Source organism: Camelus bactrianus, chromosome 26 (genome assembly GCF_048773025.1).
Source record: "Camelus bactrianus isolate YW-2024 breed Bactrian camel chromosome 26, ASM4877302v1, whole genome shotgun sequence".
NCBI classification, from domain to species: domain Eukaryota; kingdom Metazoa; phylum Chordata; class Mammalia; order Artiodactyla; family Camelidae; genus Camelus; species Camelus bactrianus.
In genome coordinates, this window is record NC_133564.1 from 11,413,054 (window position 1) to 11,435,819 (window position 22,766).

Below are 22,766 nucleotides of genomic sequence, written 5' to 3' on the forward strand. Positions count from 1 at the left end.
TACAGTTTTCATTTTATTTTAAACATATTTTGCATGATATAAAAATACTGATCACAGTGAGCTTTACCAGTTGTTATCGCTATAAAAATGAAGGCGGAAACAATATTTTTAGTGGAAATAAATTATATAGTCATTATTCTTTCTTTTTTTTTTTTTTCTTTTTTTTAAATCACAAGAGAAAAACCTCAGATGTTCGGTCACTGGCAGAAAACCAGCATTTTAAAGAGGTCCTTTGCAGATAAGCTCCAGTCCATTTCTGTAACATGTGTCCACATGGTTCAGGAAACTGACTTTCAGCTTTGTTACCAGGGTCCCACAAAGTGTCTCTGTTCATGGTTCTAAGGTGGTGATGACACAGTTTCCCATGCTAGGAAAATGACGAACTAGAAAAGAGGACCATCTCAGTTCATGTGCGGTCTTTTCCAGTAAGACGGGACGCAGCGACACACTTCTTCACTAAATGAAAGTCCCTGCTCGCAGTGCTTCACTCGATTCGTACAGGGCCGTCTGTAACAACTGGGGGACAAGGAGGAACATGCTTCCGTTAGAGACCAAGGAGATGAAGTTTGTTCTGCTACGAATGCACTTCTCTGCTTTTCTAAGTTTCAAAGTAGACCAAAATTACTCATTTTATCATAAAATTGTTCTTCAGTTTATAAAATGCTAAAGTTTGTGCCTGGAATTACAAACTTTAAGAGGAATGGAAAAACCTTTAAAAAAAAAAGTCTTGCTTGCAGATATAACAAATGGGAGAACGAGGTGTTGTTAGCATGAGCTCTTTTGAAGTGCTCTCTGCCTTGTGGATGAAAGTAACATAAAACATAAAAAATTCTCAGAGCAAATATTTAGCGTGATCACATAAGCGTGGCAGAATTCACAAGAATCTGGGACTCGTTTGGAACCCAGACTTCGGAGTGATTAAACCCAGCCATTCTGGCAGGGCTGTGGTCCGCAGTGAGGGCCCCACCCTCACTGTGTCTTGGCAGGGCCGGCAGCTGGCTGGCTGCAGGCTGGTGGCCCTCCCTGCCTTCTACACGTGGGCTCCATGTGACAACAGTGAGGGCCGGGGGAGGGCCAGGGAGGGACCATATTCATTGTGGGTAGAGTCCCTCTCCTTACCCTGAATGTCCAGTAGTGGTGAAAGGACAAAAGACCCAAAAGCCAATAACATCATTGGCCCTGTTGCTCCACTGAGCGGCAGCTACTCTGAAGGACTTTTTGGAGGGCGTGTAAACATAACGTGGCAGTGGGGATGGATGTGCAGAGGAAAATGCCAGGTAACCTGGAAATCAAAAATGCTCGACAGAAAAACCATGCGTGTGATTCTGAAATTTAAAATTTCATTTCTTTTGCTCCAGAAAGCATACCTAGTTAAAATGGTACTTATTTGTTTGTTTATTTTTACTTCTAAATACAAACGCATCACTGTAAGGCCACTGGCACTGCTTTACTAAAACGATGCCATTCTCAACGGTCAGTGAGACTTGCTGGCTCAGGCAATGACCCACAGAACGTGTGCTCTGCCCGCCGCACGTTCGGAATAAATAGGAAGAGGAAATGAGGAGCAGACATATTTTCAAAATACTAAACTCTTTTTTTGCTTCAATATACGCATAAAACCTGGAATTACATACTTAGAAAAATGAGCATGGGGAGAGTTTCAGCACATAGAAAGCCATTAAGAAACAATGTATGATCTGAGGAGCAACACAGTGATAGAAATCTTTTCTACCGAGTTGATACAAGAATTCTGCAGAAAAATATAATGGCTGGTTAGTTTTACGTGAACAGGAGTTTCAGGCTTTTCAATATAAACTGGGTTCACTTGGATTCAGCATGCAAAAGGGTTTAATAATCTTTAATAAGATTTTGCGTCTATATTCTGCCGCATTTTCGAAATTATCCTTTTGGTAATTAGAGTAGGGTATGCAAGTACAATTGGAATACAGTTATTGCTCAAGACAGTCTAAAAAGGAAATAAAAGGGTCCCAATAAGGTCTTCTGAAATGATCAGGAAGGAAAATGTCATCAGCGAGACACCTAGGTTCATGGACGTCTCCTTAATGCAGCAGCTAACGTGTCAGTGTGGATGGAGCATCAGAAATACACATTGTCATGGGAGCACAAACTCTTGACAATCAAAAAGAAGGACACTGCATTTACTGAAGAAAAAAGTAATAATGAACATTCATGCAGACACTAAACCGTACGTCAGCGAAAGCTAAGTTTTAAGTCGTGTTAATAGTAATCATCTGCTGAAAGGGCGTTATTTCCATCTGCAAAGAGTGGGAGAAGGAAGAGATCCCAGTGAGGGGGATGGAGAACAAGTGGCCCGAAAACTAAAGGACAACCAGGAACACGCAACGTTGTCTCAGCCAACGACGAGGAGGGCCCAAAGAAAAGCCACAGAAAACACAGGTTACGGAAAGACCAAATTGTCCCCTGGATTTGGGGACGAAGGGCCTCCTCATACCTTAAACAGAACATTACCATGAAATCAGGGCACAAACCAGGTTGCAGCTGGTTGACCAAGTGAGAGAAGAAAAGAGGTGAGCACACAAATGCCAAATGCCTGGTTGGGAGACAAGGACAGAGCACGGCTGCTAAGGAATGCTCAGAATCAAAGTAAGATGCAAACAAAATAGAAGAAATTTGGGCACGTTTATAGATCGAGGGGAAAGGATAGCAGTTGAGGACATTGTAGGTATGGAAGAGAAAAGGCGTGGCCGGCAGAGCAACGCTGAAGGAAAGTGGGAGGAAATGTCAAAATCCCAGGCCTGGCTTATTCCCAGATCTAAGAGGAGGAAGTTCAGGGATTCACACCGAAAGTGTTTTGAGTCCAGGGGACTCATTTTTCTCTTGGTGAAGAAGGAAGCAAAATCGAGGTTTAAGGAACGTCTTGAGTGACCGTTAATAACATATTACTTCGTTTGTCTAAGTCCATTACAGAGTTAGCTTAACTATTTTCCCTTCCAGATACCACCCTGTCCCCTGTAAGTCTGGTGCCACGGACCCTGCACCTAGAACAGCTGTCCGGAGTGACAACTGACGGCATCACCGTTGTTGGTGGGGGCAGGTGGCACCGCCTGGAAGATCCTGAAAATCCTCCACGGGTGGCCGTCCTAGGCCTCTGTCCCCTACGTCACGCTGAGAGCTCAGCCTCAGCCTCTGGGGCCGTCAGGTTTGCATTCCGAGCTGGGACCTGGGTTTGGTTCGCAGGGCTCCTGTCTTGCTCTCTGAGGGGAGCAAACACAGTCTCACGAGCGTTTAGCATTGGTTACAAAATATCAGAATTCACCCTCCAATTTTAACCGGTCCCATTCCAACAAGGGACTGATGTTTTGGTTGAGAAAACGATTTCCAGTAAGAGGACATGAATACTCTTTAAGAAGGCCCCTTACCTGCATGTTTGATGCTGAAACTTCTTTCCTTTTAAGAAGCATTTCTGTGGCGTTTCTGTACATTCACAGACACATTTCCCAGGGTTCAGGGGCTGGTTTCTTGGGCAGGTTCTTTTACACACGCACTGGCACGTGTTTTCATCAAACTCTCTGTTGGCCCCACACGCGCTGGGGAAGAGTCTGTTTTTACAGACACACTGGCACGAGTGTCTGTCCAGCTCCCTGTGGGGCCCACAGCTGGGAGGCCGAGGCCCGCCTCTGCAGACACACTGGCAGGTCTCCTCGTCCAGCTCCTTGCGGGGCCCGCAGACGTCGTGGAATCCGCCTGCAGGGTCTAGACAGACACAGTCAGAACATCTTTACTCTGCCTTACCTGGTGCTGGGGGTGGTGTGAAACGATAAAAAGCCATTTAAAAGTGTCTTCCTTTCCATGTTGTTCATGAAAGGGTTGTGTACAAACCCGGGTAAGGTCCTCTACAAAGACATTCAAAATAATACCAATACGAAGCAGGCGATGTCCTGTTTTGTCGTGACTTATTTCAAAGCATGATGACATTGGACGGGTGACTTTAATGTTACAATATGTGTTAATCAAAAATAGAGACCCCAGGCGTGTAGTCTGTAAAGCATCAGTTGGCTTACCATCTCCAGCGTTAGAGGGAAAAATAAAATCTTGCTGCGCCAGGCACCTGCAGACGTGACTGTTCCATACGTAATCCGTGGGGCAGGTCTTGTTTGCAGCCTGGCACCTGTGGGAGAGACAGACGGGCTAGGCAGGAGTGTAAGCGGTACACAGAGCATCTCTTTCCTTACCTGTGAATTGCAAAATCGATGCATCCATGCTTGTGAAAAAGCCTTAAGATGATGTAAGAATATGTGAAATGAAATGGGAACATTCCCACACACCAGCACAACCACAATCCTGCTTATCATCTGTACGGAGGACAAAGATGCTTTTCTAATAATTATTTCATTAATTATTTAAAACCTTCACTCGACTGGTTTGCTAGCTATTGCTTTTTTTGCTAATTAAAACCAGCGGACAAAAATTTAAGGGTATGTGTGCTAGAGAACAGAATTATTGATAAAAATCTTATTTTGCCATTGATCTCCCTTCTGAAATTTTAAAAGATTAATCTTTCCAAGTATGTTGTTAGATTAAATTCTGCATGCTGGGTGACAATTACTGCTCCTGTGCCCTGAACATCATGGTCGGCTATTTTGTGCATACAGTTTTTTGGATTCTCATCTTCTCTACTTTTTGGCACTGGGGTTTTTATAGACTTGCAAATTCCCTGACCCTCCAAGTCAGTACTTAAGGAATGGAGACACACTACTGCCTCTGTCTGGCATTAGTTGGAGCTGAGCTGAAATGGTATTCTACCTGTGTGTTTTCCTCTTTTAAATTTAATTGTTTTGGTATTTGCTTGGATACAAGGTTGAGAGAAGTATGGTAGGTTGAAACAATGGGAATCTAGGAGTTACTGCCTTTATCAGTTTGTCATATTTAAATTAACAGAATTAGAACAGAGAAATGGGAAAACGTAACCAGGAACTCAGTAAAAACGTCCGTCAGTAGTCACTGGTCTCATTAGCTCATCACAGCCACATTTCATTCACAAACAAAAACACAAACAAAGCAAAACAATGACAACAAAAGAACACCTGCTGAGGGCATCAGAGGGCTGATAAGACATCAAAATGACTGACTGATGGCCATGTTTCAGGGGAAGAGGGGCAGGGCTGAACAGCTGGAGTACAGGGGACTTTTGGGCAGTGAAACATTCTGTATGAGAATATAATGGTGGCTGTCATTATACATCTGATAAAATCCATGCAATGTGCAACAAAAAGATACTAATGTAAATAATGGATTTTAGTTAATACGGTATCAATATTGGCTCATCAGTGGTCACAAACGTACCACACTAAGGCAAGATGCTAGTAACGGGAAACTAGGGGAGGAGAGTAACGGGGAACTCTACTTTCTGCTCAGGTTTTCTATAAACCGAAAATTGCTTTTTAAAAAAGTTTATTGAAATTTTTAGAAAATGACTGGTAGATTTGGTCTAATACTATGGACATTTATTAAAAATAATCATCAAGGTGATTTGGATGAACTTGAAATTAAGCTTCACAAAATCTCTGCTCTAATAGCCCCTTTCTATGGGTAACATTACAGACACAGCCTTAGTGCAGACAATGTACTGATGAAATCTGCTCTGCCATGTACTTTTTGCTGTAATTTCTGCCAGTCGGTTAGTGAGCCATAGGAAAGCCGTGCTTTGCATCGTTATCTTTTAGGAAGCAGAAACAAGACGGCCCAAAGGCCTGAGTTCCATTGGTAAATCCATTCATATCACAGGTAGGTGCTCAAATGGTATTAGACAATATTTAGGTCACCAGCTTTGTAGGGAGGGTGAATAGACATACTAATTAAGGTCTTAAAAATAACTGCATATGGACCTAAGGGGGTTGAACTTGCAAAAAGGACATTTTCAGGGCAAAATAAAAATGCATGCTTTAAAATGCTGGGGAAAAAAGGTAGTTTCTGACCAACTGGTGCAAGATTCTGTCCAATTTAATTGGCAGATATTTTACCCCTGCATTCCTGCTCTGATATAGTTTATTAAAATTAAACTATAATTGCTATTCTGTTTATCTCCATTTTTAAACAAAGCAACACTGTACAATTTTCAAATTAAAAAAAAAGAAAAACAAATGGGAAAAAAAACCTCATGGACATTCAAGCTTTTAAGCATTAGGACTGAGGATCTGTTACAGATTAATAGTCCAAAGACACTCAAATTCCAAGTCAAACGTTGTCTCGGCTATAAAATGACTGTTTCTTGGAGAAAAGATGAGTTCTCACAAGAATGAAATTTTCCTAATAAGCTTGAATAACTCTAACTTCTTAGAAGAAAGTCTGCTTTATTGGGTATCTTAGTAAAACAATGTCAACATTTGTGTAAAAGAAATGAAAAACAGTAAACAAGCAAAATCACAAATTAGCCTTCAGGTTAGATTTATCAGTTTTCTCATCTTTTTTCACTCCTCCGTTCTGTCTTTCTGACCACAGCATGACCTTCTCCCAGAGACTGAGAGAGCCTCCTAGTCAGGCTGAAATAGTACACATCCTCTAGCTTCACTACCCATGAACGCAACTCCAGGTACCTGGGCCATGTGAACAGTCTGCCTTTCCTCTACCCAGAAACTCCCTGTGCTTCTCCACCACCTCTAAGAGACACGGCAGGTGAGACGTGGGCTGGTGCTTCAGCCTCCAGGAGCAAAGTCTTACGCTGTCCTTGTGATTTATCTCCTATTGCTCTCTTAGATCAAAACCCGACGGAATTATTCGAGTCTATTCCCTAGAATGTGCTATTTCCTTTAGGAACACTGTCAATGAAAACCGATTAACTAACCAATAAATTTACTACAGGATAAAGTTAACTTCACGGCACTGTCTCTCAAATGTGGTAAGTCATTTGATTTTGTTCTTTTCCCAATGGGTGGTATCTTGCCTTCCCTATGGTATGTTGTCACAGAATAAGCGTGAAAAAGTTCTTCCTATCTATCCATCCATCCATCCATCCATCCAGTGGAAAACTATACAGCTATTGAACAAACTAGACCTACAGATATCAATATGATTATACACACTTTTTTGAGACAAAAAAGTGATGTCACAATTTTAACTTACAAAATTTAAACACTCACATCTGTACTATGTAATCTCTTGTGGTATGTCAGTACACCCACATGCCATAAAAGTAGGAAAGTCTAAATGAAAATAATACAGTTTCTGAGTAGTGGTTATCTCTGGAAATAGAGGATGAAGAACGGTGACTGGGGCTTTGGGTTGTATCTTAAGTGAATATGACAAAATGTTTCTTAAATTTTGAACTGGGGTAGAAGGATATGTCATTTTTTTTTGTCCTTTATTTGTAGGTTTTTTTCTTTTTAATTTAAAGAAATTAAAAATGCAGTGATGACAGCATCCCCAAAGGAATGGACTGGCTCCAGATTTAGCCTGGATCTGCTTTGCTACATTTTCAGTTGTGTGATGTTGGGGAGTCACTTGATCTCTTCGCTTCAGTTTCTCCTGAAATTGGGAACTCCTCTCTCTCTCTCACTCTCGTTTTCTCTCCCTCTTCCTCAAACCACACCCTCCCTCTCTGTGCCTAGCACACAGTAGGTGATTAATAAACACATGTTATCTCTATCTCATGTCCTTCAGCTCATGGAGTTGGTCCTAATCACTCTGAAGCTTTTTCTGATATTTGATCCTCTCACCACTTCTTTCCTTGAACTCTCGTTGGCTTTTGCAATAGTTTTTGGATTTGGTAATACACCTCTCTCCCAGTTGTTATGCCTAATTCTTCTGACTGCCTTCCCTCACTCCATCTCTTGCATGTCTGTTGTTTCTCCGTTTCCTAAATATTCATATTCCCCATGATACTGTTCCTTGGTTGGGTTCATCTCTTCCAGTGGCTCTAAGTACCAGTCCATACTGGTAGCTACCCTGTGTGCATGCCCCCCAGTGTCTCCCTGCTCCATGTTCACTGTCTCCTGAACATTTCGCCTTGATTTCTTAGAGATACCACAGAAACCTAACGTACATGTATGTGAAGACTCAGCTGTCCTTTTCAGCCCTGTGCTTCCCGGGAACAGGCGCTCCCTGTCTTTCTGAACATCATCCACGCGGTTTCACCCTCCGCTTCTCACGCTTTGTCGTCCCACACATGCCACTCCCAAGTCATACGCTTTCTTTTGGTTCAAGTGTCTTTCCACCTGTTTTCTTCCCATCCTCACTACCCACTGCCTTGGTTCCCACTCCTATCATTCCTCTCTTGGATTATTTCCGAAGCTTCCTCTCCAATTTTTCCAAGTCCTGTTTTGCTTCTCCAGTCTACCTACTACGTTGCCTCCAGGCTGTTCTTTCTATAACATAAAGTGTAAATATCCCATCCCTACATGTATCGTCTAAAGGTTCCCGAGAGGCTTGACGAGAAGGAGAGAAGAAGTCCACCCTTGGGGTGGAGCATGCAATTCTGCTTTCTCTCTGAGCCCTGCCGACAGTCTCCATCACACTCTGAGCTCCAGCCGAACATCCGGCACAACCTCCTCTACCACATGAATTCCAGTCTTCTGTGTACAGTCTGACTCACTCACAGGATGTCTTTTGGGGCAGCAATCCTGTCTATCTTTCTATTTCTGTAGCCGAGCACAACAGTAGCACCTAGCAGGCACACAAAAACTGTTTGTTGAATGACTGAGTGAAGCAGGGCATTGTGTATTATATACTTACTATGTTAGATAGATTTGTGTGTATTTGTACTCTGGTACATAAGCTGCTTTAGTTAAGAAATAATATTATCCATTTTAAAAATATCCTACGTTTCCTATTACACTACTATGCACCGAGAAGACTCAACATAAATATGAATGAATGAGTGAACACTGCCTCTACCAAGCAGAAGATCCTAAGGCATCACTTCTTAATCACAGGTGGCTCCCTCCATAAAAGGAGAGTCTCCATTTTGAAAGGGGCCGTGGAAATTCATGGAATTCAATTTGCAGGAAAATACAAGAAGAAATCATTGGGAAAAGAATAATCTGTGAGAACATCAATATGAAAATTGATGGCTAACTTTTCTGTTAGAAAGACCCTCTTCTGGAATTCATGATTTTTCGGTGCTGCTGACACTGAGACTGCTCAGTGGAACCCGTGTTGTCCCTGGACCGTGAGTGCCCTGCGGTCAGACGCAGCCAAGCTGGTCTCTGTCCTCTCTCACGGTACCTAGAGACATCCTCTGTCCATTTTAGAGGCTCAATAATTATTTTATGCATGACTCACTTTGTGGATGGTTCTTTTAATTACTTAGTTATGCTTGTTCATAAATAATGCAAAACAGATGGTCTGTTTCTTATTTAACTTCATAAAAATGTAAATAGTGTATTGTCCATTTGGAAAAGACATGCCTTGTCTTCTTCCCGACCGTGGTGCGTGAGGGCAGGGAGGGAACAGAACTGGGACATTGTTGCCTCTGAGTGAAATTTCAACCCCTACATAAAGCAGTGCTGGGTAGCCCTCCCACTAGTGTCACCATAAAGATCTTGGGACATCTACCATTTTGAACCTAAAGCTAATTCCAAAATGACAGTTAATAAAAGGGGTCTTTTTCTCTTGGCATTCAAAAATCAGTTTTATGGAGGAATAATTTGCATCCAGTAAAATCTCCTATTCTAAATTCATTGTCTTTTTACAAATGTATGCACCCATGTAACTATCACCACCATCAAAATATAGAGCATTTCTATCACCTCAGAAAGTTCCCTTTGCTCCTCCCAGTCAATGTCCACCACCAGCATCTTCAGGTAACTAATGAATTGTTTTCTCTGAGTCTAAATTATATTTGTCTTTTCTAAGGTTTCATGTAAATTGAATCATACAGTATGTATTCTTTGTAGCTTAGCTTCTTTCAGTTGGCTTACTGTCTGTGAGATCCATTCATGCTGTTGTGTGTATCAACAGTTCATCCTTTTTAGACTGTTCAGTAACACTCCACTGTGCGGACACACTACAAGTTGTTTATTCATTTACCTTTGAGGGCTAGTTGGATTATTCCCAGTTATTGGCTAATAAAGCTTATATGAACATTTGTCTACAAATCATTGTGTGGAAGTATGTTTCTATTTCTCCTGGGTAAATACCTAGGAAGAGAAGTTACCGATCACATTGTAAGTATGTGTTCAAGTTTACAAGCGTCTGCCAAAATGTTTGCCAAGTGGTGACACCATTTTACATTCCCGTCTGTGATACACGAGTGTGCCAACTGCACCACGTCATCGCCCACACTTGGTTTTGTTCGTCCTCTTCATTTTAACCATGGTGCTGGCCTTTCCTCTTAACTCTTAACAAAGGTAATGATTTTAAAACACAGTTTTGCATTTATCAACATGTACCCATGTTACATTATCACTGTAACAGTTTTTTAATTAAATTGTGAGTCACAATTCATAATAGGTTGAGACCAACATTTTAAAAAAGAGAAACAATAGGAAAAAAAAGTATTGGAGTGCATCCCATGGAATAAGGCATGCCTTTGTAATGGGAATATTATCAACGGTAAGGAGGGGGAAACTGGGTGCTGGGGAGGAGGAACCTTAGATCTGACAGTGGCCTCTGGCCCTTCAAAACCAACAAAATCTCATTCTTTAGTATTTAATTTCTACTGAGTTTTACTGGCTATCACATGAATGTTGGCACTGGAAGATACCCCAAGTGTATGCAGGACAAGGCTACAAAGTTGTAGTGAATAAATGGCTGTGACTGGAGGACCTCCCCTGGGCTAGGTGCTCCATCTCAGAGTCACAGAGTGGGGGGTGCCTGGGTGTGTCCGTGGGCTGCCTTGTGGCCACTGCTTATGCTTGATCCTTTTTGCATGTGACTTGAGCTTTAAGAAGTTTTTTAAGTTTAGAATTATCTTATTATTCAATTCTACAAAAGTTACTCAAACCATTGCTATGTCAAATGCTGAGAAGAAAAAAAGTCCAAACTATCTAAATGAGTATCTCGTAACTATACAAGTTTAACATCGTTTTCTCATATGGAGCGGAAGTTTAAAATTTTTAATTTTTCTAAACATTTTTAAAGAAATTATTGAAAAAAATTATTTTACTTTTGCTGGAAAATGATTATTTAGAATGTTTTAAGGATTATTATGTTTGCATTGTTATACATTTATACCAGTTGCTAATTTCCATATGTAATTTGATACATTACCATTTATATAAGTAAATAAATTACTTTAAATGTTTCTCAGCAAACAGTTATACAGTTATGTTCAATGTTAATCACTTTTACATTTTTAATTAAACTTTCACTGTAAAAATTTTATTTTGTCATTTTCAATCCTACAGTGAATAAAAAAGGATGCTTTCTACTTCATTTTTAATGTACAAAGCCCAGATATACTTTAAGTATGTAAAGAGATATAAATATGTCTGGTATTAAAATTTCATAGGGGAGGTGATTAGAAAAAAATGTCTGTAAAAGAATCCTTAGGGGGTGATAATGAAAAAAAGTTGAACAGCACTACAATACAGGAAGTATTTTAAAACAATACTTTGTTTACTTTTATAGGACTAACTATATATTATGGTATATAGTTGTCTACTTTAAATTATGTATGTAACATATATGACACACATCCATATTTATACATATGGATATTACATACACACGTAGTTATGTGGATACTGGCTTGGAATAGAAAATACATTTCTTATTGTATGTAGTAAAGCATACTGAAAAGCACACAGACAAGGAAATGAATCCAACATGAATCTTAACGGTAATAATCAATCTGCCCTTTACTGACTGACCGGTAGATGCCGGGCACTATGCTAACTAGTCACTGCAAAAGCATTCAGTATTTCCTCCAATACTCTCTACATCCTTACATTTCAAATACAAGCAAACTGAGGTTCAGAGACATGAAATTCCCAATCTTAAACTGCTAACTAGTGGCAGACCTTAATTCAGCTCTGGCCTTTTCTAAGATCCAAGCTCTTTTTGCTCTAAACATTTGTCTTTTCTTGACCTTAAACAGGACTTAGTATCGTAGTTATATGAATAAGTGATGATGGACACATGAGTAAAACTGGCAGTTGCTCTGAGCTATATACAGATAAGTAAGTTATTTTATTTAACAAGCCATTTGTTGATCAGTGCAGTGTATCTGTTTAGCCCCTAAGTTTAGAGTGTGAGTACCTGCTTCATCTGTAAAGTAAGGCTCTTACTACTACCAACTTCATAGATGATTTTTGTCCAGGTTAAATGAGACCGTGTGTGTTACAAGCTGAAAGTAGTAATGGCTTGATTATTTCTAAGTGTTACTAGCTGGACACTAAAGAAGACATAAACCTACCTAAAACGCTCTTCCAGTCCAGGTTCACGTGCAACTTGTACAGACCCCTAAACATCGGTGCAAGGACAAAGTAAAGATAGTCATCGCTCTGGGTATTCCAGACGGAGAGGTGGCCGTGGCATTCAGACAAGACAAATGCAGGAGAAAGACCTTTACCTGAACTCTGAGAAACGGAGAGGGCTTTGGAAAGGCAGAAAAGAAAGGAAATTTATTTTAAGCCAGGCTGGAATAGAAACAAGATACAGAGCAGGAAATGAGCTTAGTGTTCGGGGAATCAGACTTTGTGAAACACAGACTTGGTGAATAATGGGAAGAAAAACGAGAAAAAAAGGCTGATACCAGAAGAGAGAGGTGGAAAATCTGTGCCCAGTTTTTCAGAAGCCGTTTCTGGTCAGATGAATGCGATGATGCCTTCGAAAGCTTACTTGCGACATCACAGAGGAGCTGGGGACATAGTTGATACAAGTAAGCTAGTATCGAAGCCACTACATTAAATCAGAAATGCAGACCGAACAAAGGATGGCAGTGACGGAAGTGGAACTGAAGTTCAGGTCGGAGCGGATGTCTCCCCTCTCCCCTCAAGTAATCAACAGTGTTTGGGGACATTATAAGGAAAGAAGTAAGTAATGACACCTGTGTGATTTCAAGGCCTCAAAGAATATGAGAGAACACTGTTCTGAATAATGCAGAGGTAAATAAAAGGGCTTGATAAATCTTTGATTTTTCATGTGTTATGTCTGATATAAACACAGAGACATAAAAGAGACTTAGATAAAGTATTATAAGTCACCAGTATGGTCCTCCTGAACTGTAATTGTGGAAACCGTCAGCATGTAGATAAGGACTGACGTGCTTAGAATGGATGAGTTGCCAAGGGAGAAGGGTGACCAGAACTCCCAGGGCTGTGTGCATGAAATGGCAGGTCCTGATTCAGGGCCCTTGTCTCCCCCTGCGTCAGCGTGAATGTATGCACAGATGCCTGTAAGAACTTCTCTTTCTGTCTGCCAAATCAGGTGATCCTTGAGTTTTTCCTCCAGTGTCCCTGGAAAGATAAGGCTTCCTGTATGTCACACTAAATAAAGCAGCCCCAAGAGAACCAACAGGGAAAACTGCTAATTAGCACATCACGTTTATTGTCAAGTCCCCTAAAGTGCATGGTTTCTAAAAAAGATCTTCTGTAATATATATGTTTGCCCATCCATTTATTTATGCCTTTGTTACAAATGCTAGAGTTATGTCAGGTTTGTTTACACGCACATTCCACATGCACTGTCTGTCCTAAAGAACAAAGAGCTGCACACTCATTTTGGGGGCAGAACGCAGAAAGTTCCTAGATCTCAGACGGCAGGCCATAATAATTCATTATAAACTATTCAATACCTGGTGGTCTATCTAGGTCCTTCTATAAGATCTACTGAAGCACATACAGCCATTTACCAAACTAATAAATAGGATGGGAAGGAAATCTGAATGGCCAATGTTACTTTGTTAATTAGAGGTAATAGTAAAAGAAAATTACTTCAAGTATTAATCAATATCTCAATATTCAATCCGTGCTGAAATTAAAAAAAAAAAGATAGAGAGAGAAAAACAGATTGAGATTGGAGAAAGGAGACTGAATGCTAATATATGTAAAATAATTTATTTATATTTACTTTTTGTTGTGGACCAAACATTTTGGGCTCAAACATTTTCAGTTTTAGTATCTGTGAGTTTGCACACCCAACTTCATGAACGCTGAATGTGGGATGCTGGTGTCTTATGTGTCATTCCATAGAAATACTTCTTACATATTGTGAGCTATTTTGTCTGTAGCGTGGGTTTTCCTGTTTCAGTTTAATTTTATTTTCATGGTGTGCTTTTAAATTTATCTTCTTTTTTATTTGGTGCAGAAGTATATCATAGCAGATTTCACAAAAATTCTTTTAATCAACTGTGCTTACTTGGAAATAATTTTATATTAGTAGAGGATGCAGAAAAAAAGCAGATTTAATTCATACTCACTGTGGTAGTGTTGCTGGCAGGGAGCGTCTAATAATGGAATGGACTTGTCTGTAAACATCCAGCTTAGACATGCATCGGCAGGAAGTGTGATTGGCAAAACTGACTGTTACTGGTTTGGGGCCTTGAGAGAGAGGCACTGTAATTTCAAACAACTACAAAGAAGGGACAAAAAGAAGAAACAATTACATAGATGCTATAAAGCATTTTTATGGTAAATGTTGGAGTCCAAAAAGAGTGAGATTAACTCTTTATAATTCAGTAGTGCTGCATAATATATGAAGGATGCTAAAGGTTTTATTTTTATGATTACAACATAAAACTGTTTTGCACCAGACGCAATCTGATCAATATCCTTTATCAGCTCAATATTATTCTGATCAATATCCTTTATCAGAATAATCAATAGTCCATATGCTTATCTCATGTCCCTATTATAAAGCATATTAGAATTTTGATAACCAACTAATGATATCGGAGCAGAGATTGACACACCAAGGTGCTCAAGGGAAAAAGGACCATCTCCAGTCCTAGATTATTCCAGGGGCTTAAAAAGTGGCACAAACATAAATATCTTTGTGATGTAAGAGCAAAGCTATTGGTCACACAACCTAGAAATGGTTGGCTAAGTCCTATTTTATGTAAACCACAGACATCAAATACAGAGACGTAAAATTGATTTTCATTCCAAATTAAATTTCAAACTCAAAGTAGCCTTGCAGGTATCTGAGATAGCTTATGAATTTATTATGTTTAAAAGAAAAATAAACACAGTCATGATTTAACAGGTAAAGCATTGTTTCTGCTACGCTGACAAAGGCATTATGAAAATATAAGTTTAAAATAGGGTAGGACATTATACATGACGGTGAATTAGTTTCAGCATTTAGTGTAACTAAAATCTCATTCTGATTGCCTTATTTATGGAGAACTTCAGTTTTCCTCTTCCTTCCTTAAAAACAGTGTTTTAAGTTGAATACACAAATATATCAGTGATTAAGTAAAATGTAGTGGATTTAAACACCAAGGGGTCTGAAATCTAAATGATGATCAGTAATAATGGTAAAAGTGAAATCCTGGCCATTACCTGCCTGATAAGATCAGTTCACTGTCATTTAACTATAGTTGAATCACACATTATCTGGTACCTTTCTGGAAATCTAAGTGGTGCTAAAAAGAGATGACACACTTCAGAGCCTTGTGGTTTGGCTCCTTGCTGTAATTTAATGCCGACAGTTGAAGATCATTGAAAATATTTAGGGAATAGAATTAGTTGCCCATTTTGTCCAAGCCTACAGGAGGATTTATTGAAATGAATTTTGAAGAATGAAATACGGAAATATCTAAATTATAAAATGCACCCTTTCTTCACTTGAAATGTATTCATCGTATTTTCAAATAAAAGTTCAGCTCCTCCTTAGCAAAGTGCTTCGGGAGGAACGGACACAGGACCACACCCAGACAGGGTGCTGTCATTTGCAACCCCACTAATAAGTTGTGTGAACTTGGAAAGTTCATTTAACTTCTCAAAGCTGAATATTTATTCAAAAACCAGTCAACTGAGAACAAAATTTGACCCATTCACGAGACTTTTAAAAATTATATAAGCTAATGTATATGATTGTGATGTGTTGTTTCATTACTGCGTAGATGGGAGTTATTATCATTTGCATATATTCTCAAGATTCTAGATATTTTCCAAAGTACTTTCTGTTCTACACAAATAATCTCAACACATGACCTCGGCGTAACCCAGTATTATGATTTTGACCAGTTTCCTCTAAAGACATTTGTTTATGTGGTTTGGATGAAACCTCTTATTAGGTAAAATGTCCCATTGGTGAAATCCTTTGCACTAGGTAGAACTATTGTAAGATAGATAATTCTGAACTATCTACATACACTACAGTTTTTCTATTATGACACCTCTGGACTCTACATTTAAGAACCAGCATTGCAGAAGAAATAAAAGGAGGTTTAGAAAATAAGCAATTTTTAGAATAAATTGCTTATTTAATTTTTATATTTATATGATTTCTAAATTGCTTAAATTCTGTCATAGTGGAAATGGCAGGAAGATGTGCAGGTCAGCTTACGAAAGCCGAAGATTCTATGTCTATTCGGCAGCTGAATACGCACCTAGAGCTTCAGAGAGCCGCTGGAAGGCCACTGGTATTAAAGGGAGAATTAAAGCCTCGGGGACTGCCCAGATTACTTGGTGAGGTCATTCTGAATGAAAACAGAACATGTCTAATAATGGAAATCCGGGCAGTAGGAACATGTAAGGGGTGGAAGAAGGCAAATGAACCAGTAAAGAGGTCTGGGAAGAGGAGCGTCCCGACAGGCAGAACCAGAGATGGTATCATAAAGCCGAAGACAGGAGAGCTTCAGGAGGGTGTGTGTGGTCGCAGGGTCGAAGGCCTTCAGGGAGGACGAGGACGCAGTGAGGACAGCGGGGCACCAGCGCGGCTCTGAGCGCCGTGGCGGGGCAGGGGCTGCGGGCAGGAGCGGCCGCGGGGCGGACGAGCAAGGAGAGAGGCTGCGCCAGGCTCGGAGAGCCCGGCCCGGGGGGCACGGCTGCCGACAGCGCGCGTGCGGTCGCGGCGGGACGTGCTAACTGTCCGCAGTGACACAAGGCAGAGCAGGGCTGGCAGTGAGGGATGAGGCACCATTCGCGGTCACAGCTGGTGCAGAAGAGCAGGGAGTGTCTCCGCCCACAAACCTCAGCAGCATCAGTCCTACCCTCAGCGACGGCTGCCCTTCCAGCTTCCACCCTGGCGTGACTGCCGGAGGGGGGAGATCGCAGGGGGCGGGCGTTACCAGTGACCGTGGGCAGACGCCGGCCACTCCTTGGGGGGATAATGTCCACACTCAGGCCCCGCCCCGAAGCGCCAAGCGTGCACTCAGGAACGAGGGCTCTGGAGAGTGTTCTAGGGAGATGCAGGGAGTCAGTAAAATGCACATTAAAAAAGCATCTTCCTCTAAAATAAGCTGGTCCCTCACTCTCAAAGGGTGGAGGAAATCTGTGTGGGTGAGCACACTGACTAAAGGAATAAAGGGACAGGTAAAGAGACATTTAAAAAAAAATCATGTTTAGAGAACTGTTTTTTCCCCCCTATAAATTGATGATTTTCATAAAGCATTAAAATTGTGGTGCAGTTTAAGACAAAAAATTAGAGTTGAACTAATTAAATAAAACAAAATTATCAATATTATAGAAATGTCTCTGGTTTGAATGTAGGTAGACAACTGGCCAGCTGAATTCAACTAATTTGATCAAAAGGAATAAGCAGTCTAAAAATGAAAGTAAAAAACCTTTTCTTGAAACACATCTGTTACCTCCGAATTTTGACCTGAGTGTTTCAGGTAGTTTCCTTAACTTTCTACTTGCCTGTGTCAGTGTGGAAAAACTTAAAGGTCCAGAGAGAAGTGTCTTTGATCAACACTAAAAGGAGAAAGATATGTGATAATTGAGTTTTATTCATTTATCAACTTCAGAAAAATGAGAAACACGTCCTCAGAGTGCACCACACATGTGGGCATCGGGACAGGCTTGTGCCTACGCTAGGTGTGCCATACACTCAAGGGGTCTTGTTCATTTTCCAACTTCTTTCTGTACTACTATTCAGTGTACATATTGACGACTTTTTTTTCACTTAAAATGATTAACTATGGCTTCTACTCCTTTTTGTTTTCTTCTTTACACATCAATTTGTAAATTTTATATTGCAATATTTAGTCCCTATGTTACTAAGGATGTCCATAGGCCTTTTTTCCTAATCAGATAGTATGTGCTCAGAAAATGTAAACTTCTTTTGAACTGAAATATATTAACAATTAGAATCACATTATAAACTCACATGTCTACATAAACAAACAAATAAACAAACTTTTCAAACAACTGGCAACTTCCCTTTTCTACTAGGGATTTAAGAATAACAAGATCTTAGTTTTAAAAACAGACAGACATCAGCTAGAGTCCTGCATCTGAAATTTGCTGCTTCTGTGACTTGGAAAAATTACCTAACTTCCCTCAGCCTCCGTTTCATTATCTATAAATTAGGGATAATAATGGCAGTGATTTCATGGTGGGGTTGCTTGGATGATTCTCCTTCTTCAAAACTAAGCTGAATCTTTGTTAGAGGAATTACAATTTTTTAACTTGTTTAACATCTTTCTTTGTTTTCAGTAACTGTGTATTGAGAATCTGGAAGACACCAAATGCCTTGCCAGACGCTCAAGGTAACAGTCATCAATCAATGACTCTTTGCTCCTCTGTAACTCACAGTGAAGCGAAATGAAAGATGAGAGTGAATTAGAGGAAAAAACCTTATATATATATAGATACGTATTTATATATAAATATATATAATGATACTAGGTTGGAATTTTAAACATATCAGGTAATTTACCACAAATGCTGTTGGTCAGTAAGAACCTGTAGTTTAGGGGTAGAGTGCGTGCTCAGCATGCACAAGGTCCTGGGTTCAATCCCCAGTGCCTCCATTAAAAAAAAAATAAATAAATCGAATTAAACCCTCCCCAAAATAGGAAAACATTTTTTAAAAATAAGAACCTGCAGTTTAGCCCCCTTATAAAATCTGTGCTTGTCATTATGTAAAGACCCGAACCAACACAGTGAATATAATTTTCTCTCAAAGAGTCAAGGTCTATCCAAACACATCAGTGTTTGAAACAATAAACAGATTCTTCATACTTTAATATAATAAAACCCCTTAAACTGCTGTCAGATTGTTCTGGGCTTTAATGTTGCAAGACAATTCCTTCTATTCTAGATCTGAGCTCACAGAGCGCAACATTTGTGTACTATGCTCAGCGTTAGCTAATAATTCCATGTATATGCGTGTGATTAGTAAATACTAATTGATGGTAACAATTATAATTTGATATTTTGAATATGGTTTTCCTAAAATAGTTTTATGCCATAAAGGGAATTGTTCTTGAACAATAGATGGTGTTAGCTTGTATATAATTTAGGATCTAAATAAAAATAAAATTCATTATGGAGACTGATGGTGATTCTCTCAGTAGTTGTCTGTTAAAACAGTTGCTGGTTTTGGAGGAGATCAAAAGAATTTACATAAAGATGGCATTTAAACAATGCTGGAAACTGAAAAATATTTTGATTGTGTATTCTGTAAAACTGTAATAAACAAGAGGAAATGACAAACATTTCCAACTGAGAGGCTCCCATTTGATGTCTACTGGAATTCTTTAATAAGAATATTTAACAGTCCATTCCCACCAACAAGAATGGACTTCAAATAAACCACATTTTGAAACAATAGATTGTTTACACCAGCATAGCAACAGCTCTTAAGTAACAATTCCCATTTCTACTTATCTTACAGGCTATTCAAGAAGAAGGTGTAGAACTTCCTTATTGAGAAGGTCCTGGATGACAGTTTAGCACCAAATTCTAAAGAACGCTTGTGTGAATACAGATATGACACAAAAAGTTCCTTCCTTTACAACTTCTTTATATCCCAAAATACGACCAGTTTCTCTTCAGAGCATAATACCTCACTACCCTATTTAATTTAAATAGTCTAAACTTGGGTCCATTAATTAAGTATAGATGCAGCCTGTAGCCCCTGGAAAGATGGTTAATAACTGTAAAGTCAGACAGAAAAACTACATAACATTTAAAGAAATACTCACTAAAAATGGGAAAAGATTCAAAAATTGAGGGTTTACTATTAACAATTCAACTGAGAATACTAACCACCTGGCCAGCTATCAGGGGTCTATAGAACTTAAATTGAGACTGGGAAGAACATGAGACAACAGGTCCTAACAGATTTACATCTAGTATTGAATTAATTTTACATGTTGTCTTACTTAAAATGTAAATACAGTGCCACAATTAAAATAAAAAGTCCAAACAGGGGTTTTAGAAAGACTGAATAAAATTTGTGGACTTGATCAGAACCTTCGGTTGGAAAAAAGTGGTATGTTTAATAGATGCATTCATTTTCTTCTTAAGGCAAATGTTATTCTTAAACTTCTGATAACGGGTTTTCCACATCTGGATAAAACCTGATTTCCAACAACCGTGCTTGCCAAATACTACTTAGCTAAAGATTCCAAACAAATTGCATTCCACTTGTTAAATGCATATGCATGTGATAAATTAATCCTTCAGACTGGCAGCATTCTGTTTAATTAATGTAAGAACTATCTCTGTTGGCAGTGCAAAACAGTACCTCTAAGTTTCATTCCAGAGCTGAACATTGTACTTAGGTTTACTATGAATTTTGCAGTAAAAGACAATTTTAGGAAACAGTTTAACTCAAGTATAATCAGGAATGCTTTTGGTAATATATAGGCAATTACATTATGCCTTTATAAAATAACACAAAATTAGAATGGCTTTTTCTTTTTAAGATGGCAATGCAGAATTATAAATAGTGTGGCTCATGCATATCTGAATGGGGAAAGGATGTTTCTCAGACTGAGGGAATTCTTCCACTGGCACTGGTGAACACACACCATTTCCTTGGTTCTAACCCCAAGATGTTCAAGGAAAACCCGTGGATTTCAGTCCTATCTTCAGTACCAACATTTAAATAACTTTTTGTCCAAATGTTTGGCTCAAAAGCAGGTGACTTTCCTCTGCTTCTACTTTAGTCAAATAATTTACGTTGTGCAAAATTCAGTTTCTAATTTTTGGTTATACGTCTTAAACATACAACTTCTCACGAGAAAATATACTTAGAGCATGTGTTTAGGAAAGAGGTCAACAAGACATCCGATCTGTGTAGCTTTTCAAAGTCACTTAGATATTCGTCGGGAAGGACTTTGAAGCAGTTGGTACCGATTAGCTCGCTCTGGAATGTTTAGTGCATGTGTTTCTACTTTTCAGCTAACGGCTGGCTTCCTCACACACGCTGATAACCTGCCCTTCGTGGAGCCTCACAAAAACATTTTCTATGAAGTTTTTAATAAAAACTTGGGTTTTACATTAGGTACATAAGGTACATTGTCCTTACAGTTTATACAATTTTAATTGGTGACTTGTTGCCAAAAGATGTGTCTGGAATTCCTGTAACAAAATAAAACCTTTTTATTTTCCTTCAGAAAATATCAGTAAGAGACCTTGTTTTATGTTTGAAAGAAACTGTCACATGCTCCCATTTATACTACATCGAAAATATAATAAAACACATAAACTCAGGAAAAAGTGTTACCTAAATACAGGCTTTTACAAGCTGTAACATTAGTAAAAATATCAAAGACAGATGCAAACAGTGCCTCCAGGAGTTTTCACGTCTTGCTCCTCTTGGTTTGTGAACCTCTTGATAAGCACCACATAGTACGTGTTCCACCACACTTAAGCTTAACTGAATTAAAATTCCAGATTATCCCTTTTACTGTAAAATAAAAGCCGAGTGGATTTTTTGGGTGGGAGAAGGGCATGATACTAGAAAACCAAAGGGAGAAATGGAAGGTACTGTCAATGATGGCACATTGGCTTTCCCTTGGGATTGGTTTTCCACCCACTCTCTCCAAGACGAGAATTCTCTACGTAGTAACAACCACATCAAGGCTTCAAACAGTATTGATCAACATGAGGTTTCCTCTCAAACTGAGAGCTCGCTGCTGCAGACTTCTAGAATTAGATGCCCAATCTCCTCTACCTGGATACCACTCGGATGCTTCAAAATCAGCCTATTCAAAACCCTACCTTTGACCTCAAATCTGTGTTTATTCTATTTGGTACCTAGTGTGCTAACTACTGCACTGTTATGCCCCATGGTGATGCTCAAAGACAATTTTTGCCTTCATGGAGTTTAGAGCATAGAGAATAAAACAATCTGCCAGACAGATAAGGCAATGATGCCAAAATATGGGCAATCAACGATGCTCCTGGACCACAGGACAGGATGCTGTGAAGGTGGCAGTTATGCCTCGGCCTAAGGATGAGCAGAAATTAGCTACATAAGTGAGGATGTAGGGATGGTGTGGAAGGAGATGTTTCAAACACAGGATAAAGTATTGGAATGACTTGGAGGTAAGAGATGCTGACGCAGTTTAAGGGGTAAGAGAATTTGGGTACCCGTGGGAAGTCGTGTTTGAGGGGAGGAAGAGTGAAAACTGAGGCTGCAGATTTAAGTAGCAGCCGGATCATGAAGGGCCCCGGAAACCATATTAAAGGATTTAACCTAGAGAAGACCCCTAAGGAAGAGTGCCATTCAAAACATTTAACAACTTAGAACGTTCGCATCAACTGATTAGAACAGATGCTAGCTTGAGCAAGCCAATTAGAAAACACTGGCTTATTAATACACTTGCTGGATGCTGGCTTAGTCTCAATACGCAACATTACTCAAGAGGCTGGAGCAGTATCTGATTTATCATTTAGAAAAGAAAAAAAAAAAAAAAACCTCGCTGCTACAATGTGGCAAAT

At 39.5% G+C, this 22,766-nt stretch overlaps 1 protein-coding gene across 1 annotated transcript in view; it reads right to left on the reverse strand.

Moving 5' to 3' along the window:
• The window catches only part of VEGFC (vascular endothelial growth factor C), an 80,781-nt gene continuing 58,015 nt past the window's right edge, over nucleotides 1-22,766 (reverse strand). Inside the window, exons 4-7 of the mRNA XM_010953359.2 lie at nucleotides 14,339-14,490; nucleotides 4,044-4,150; nucleotides 3,402-3,735; nucleotides 1-516 (exon numbers count right to left, since the gene is read on the reverse strand). Coding sequence (XP_010951661.2) covers nucleotides 402-516; nucleotides 3,402-3,735; nucleotides 4,044-4,150; nucleotides 14,339-14,490 — 708 coding nt within the window. The 3' untranslated portion in view covers nucleotides 1-401. The remainder of the gene's footprint in view (nucleotides 517-3,401; nucleotides 3,736-4,043; nucleotides 4,151-14,338; nucleotides 14,491-22,766) is intronic.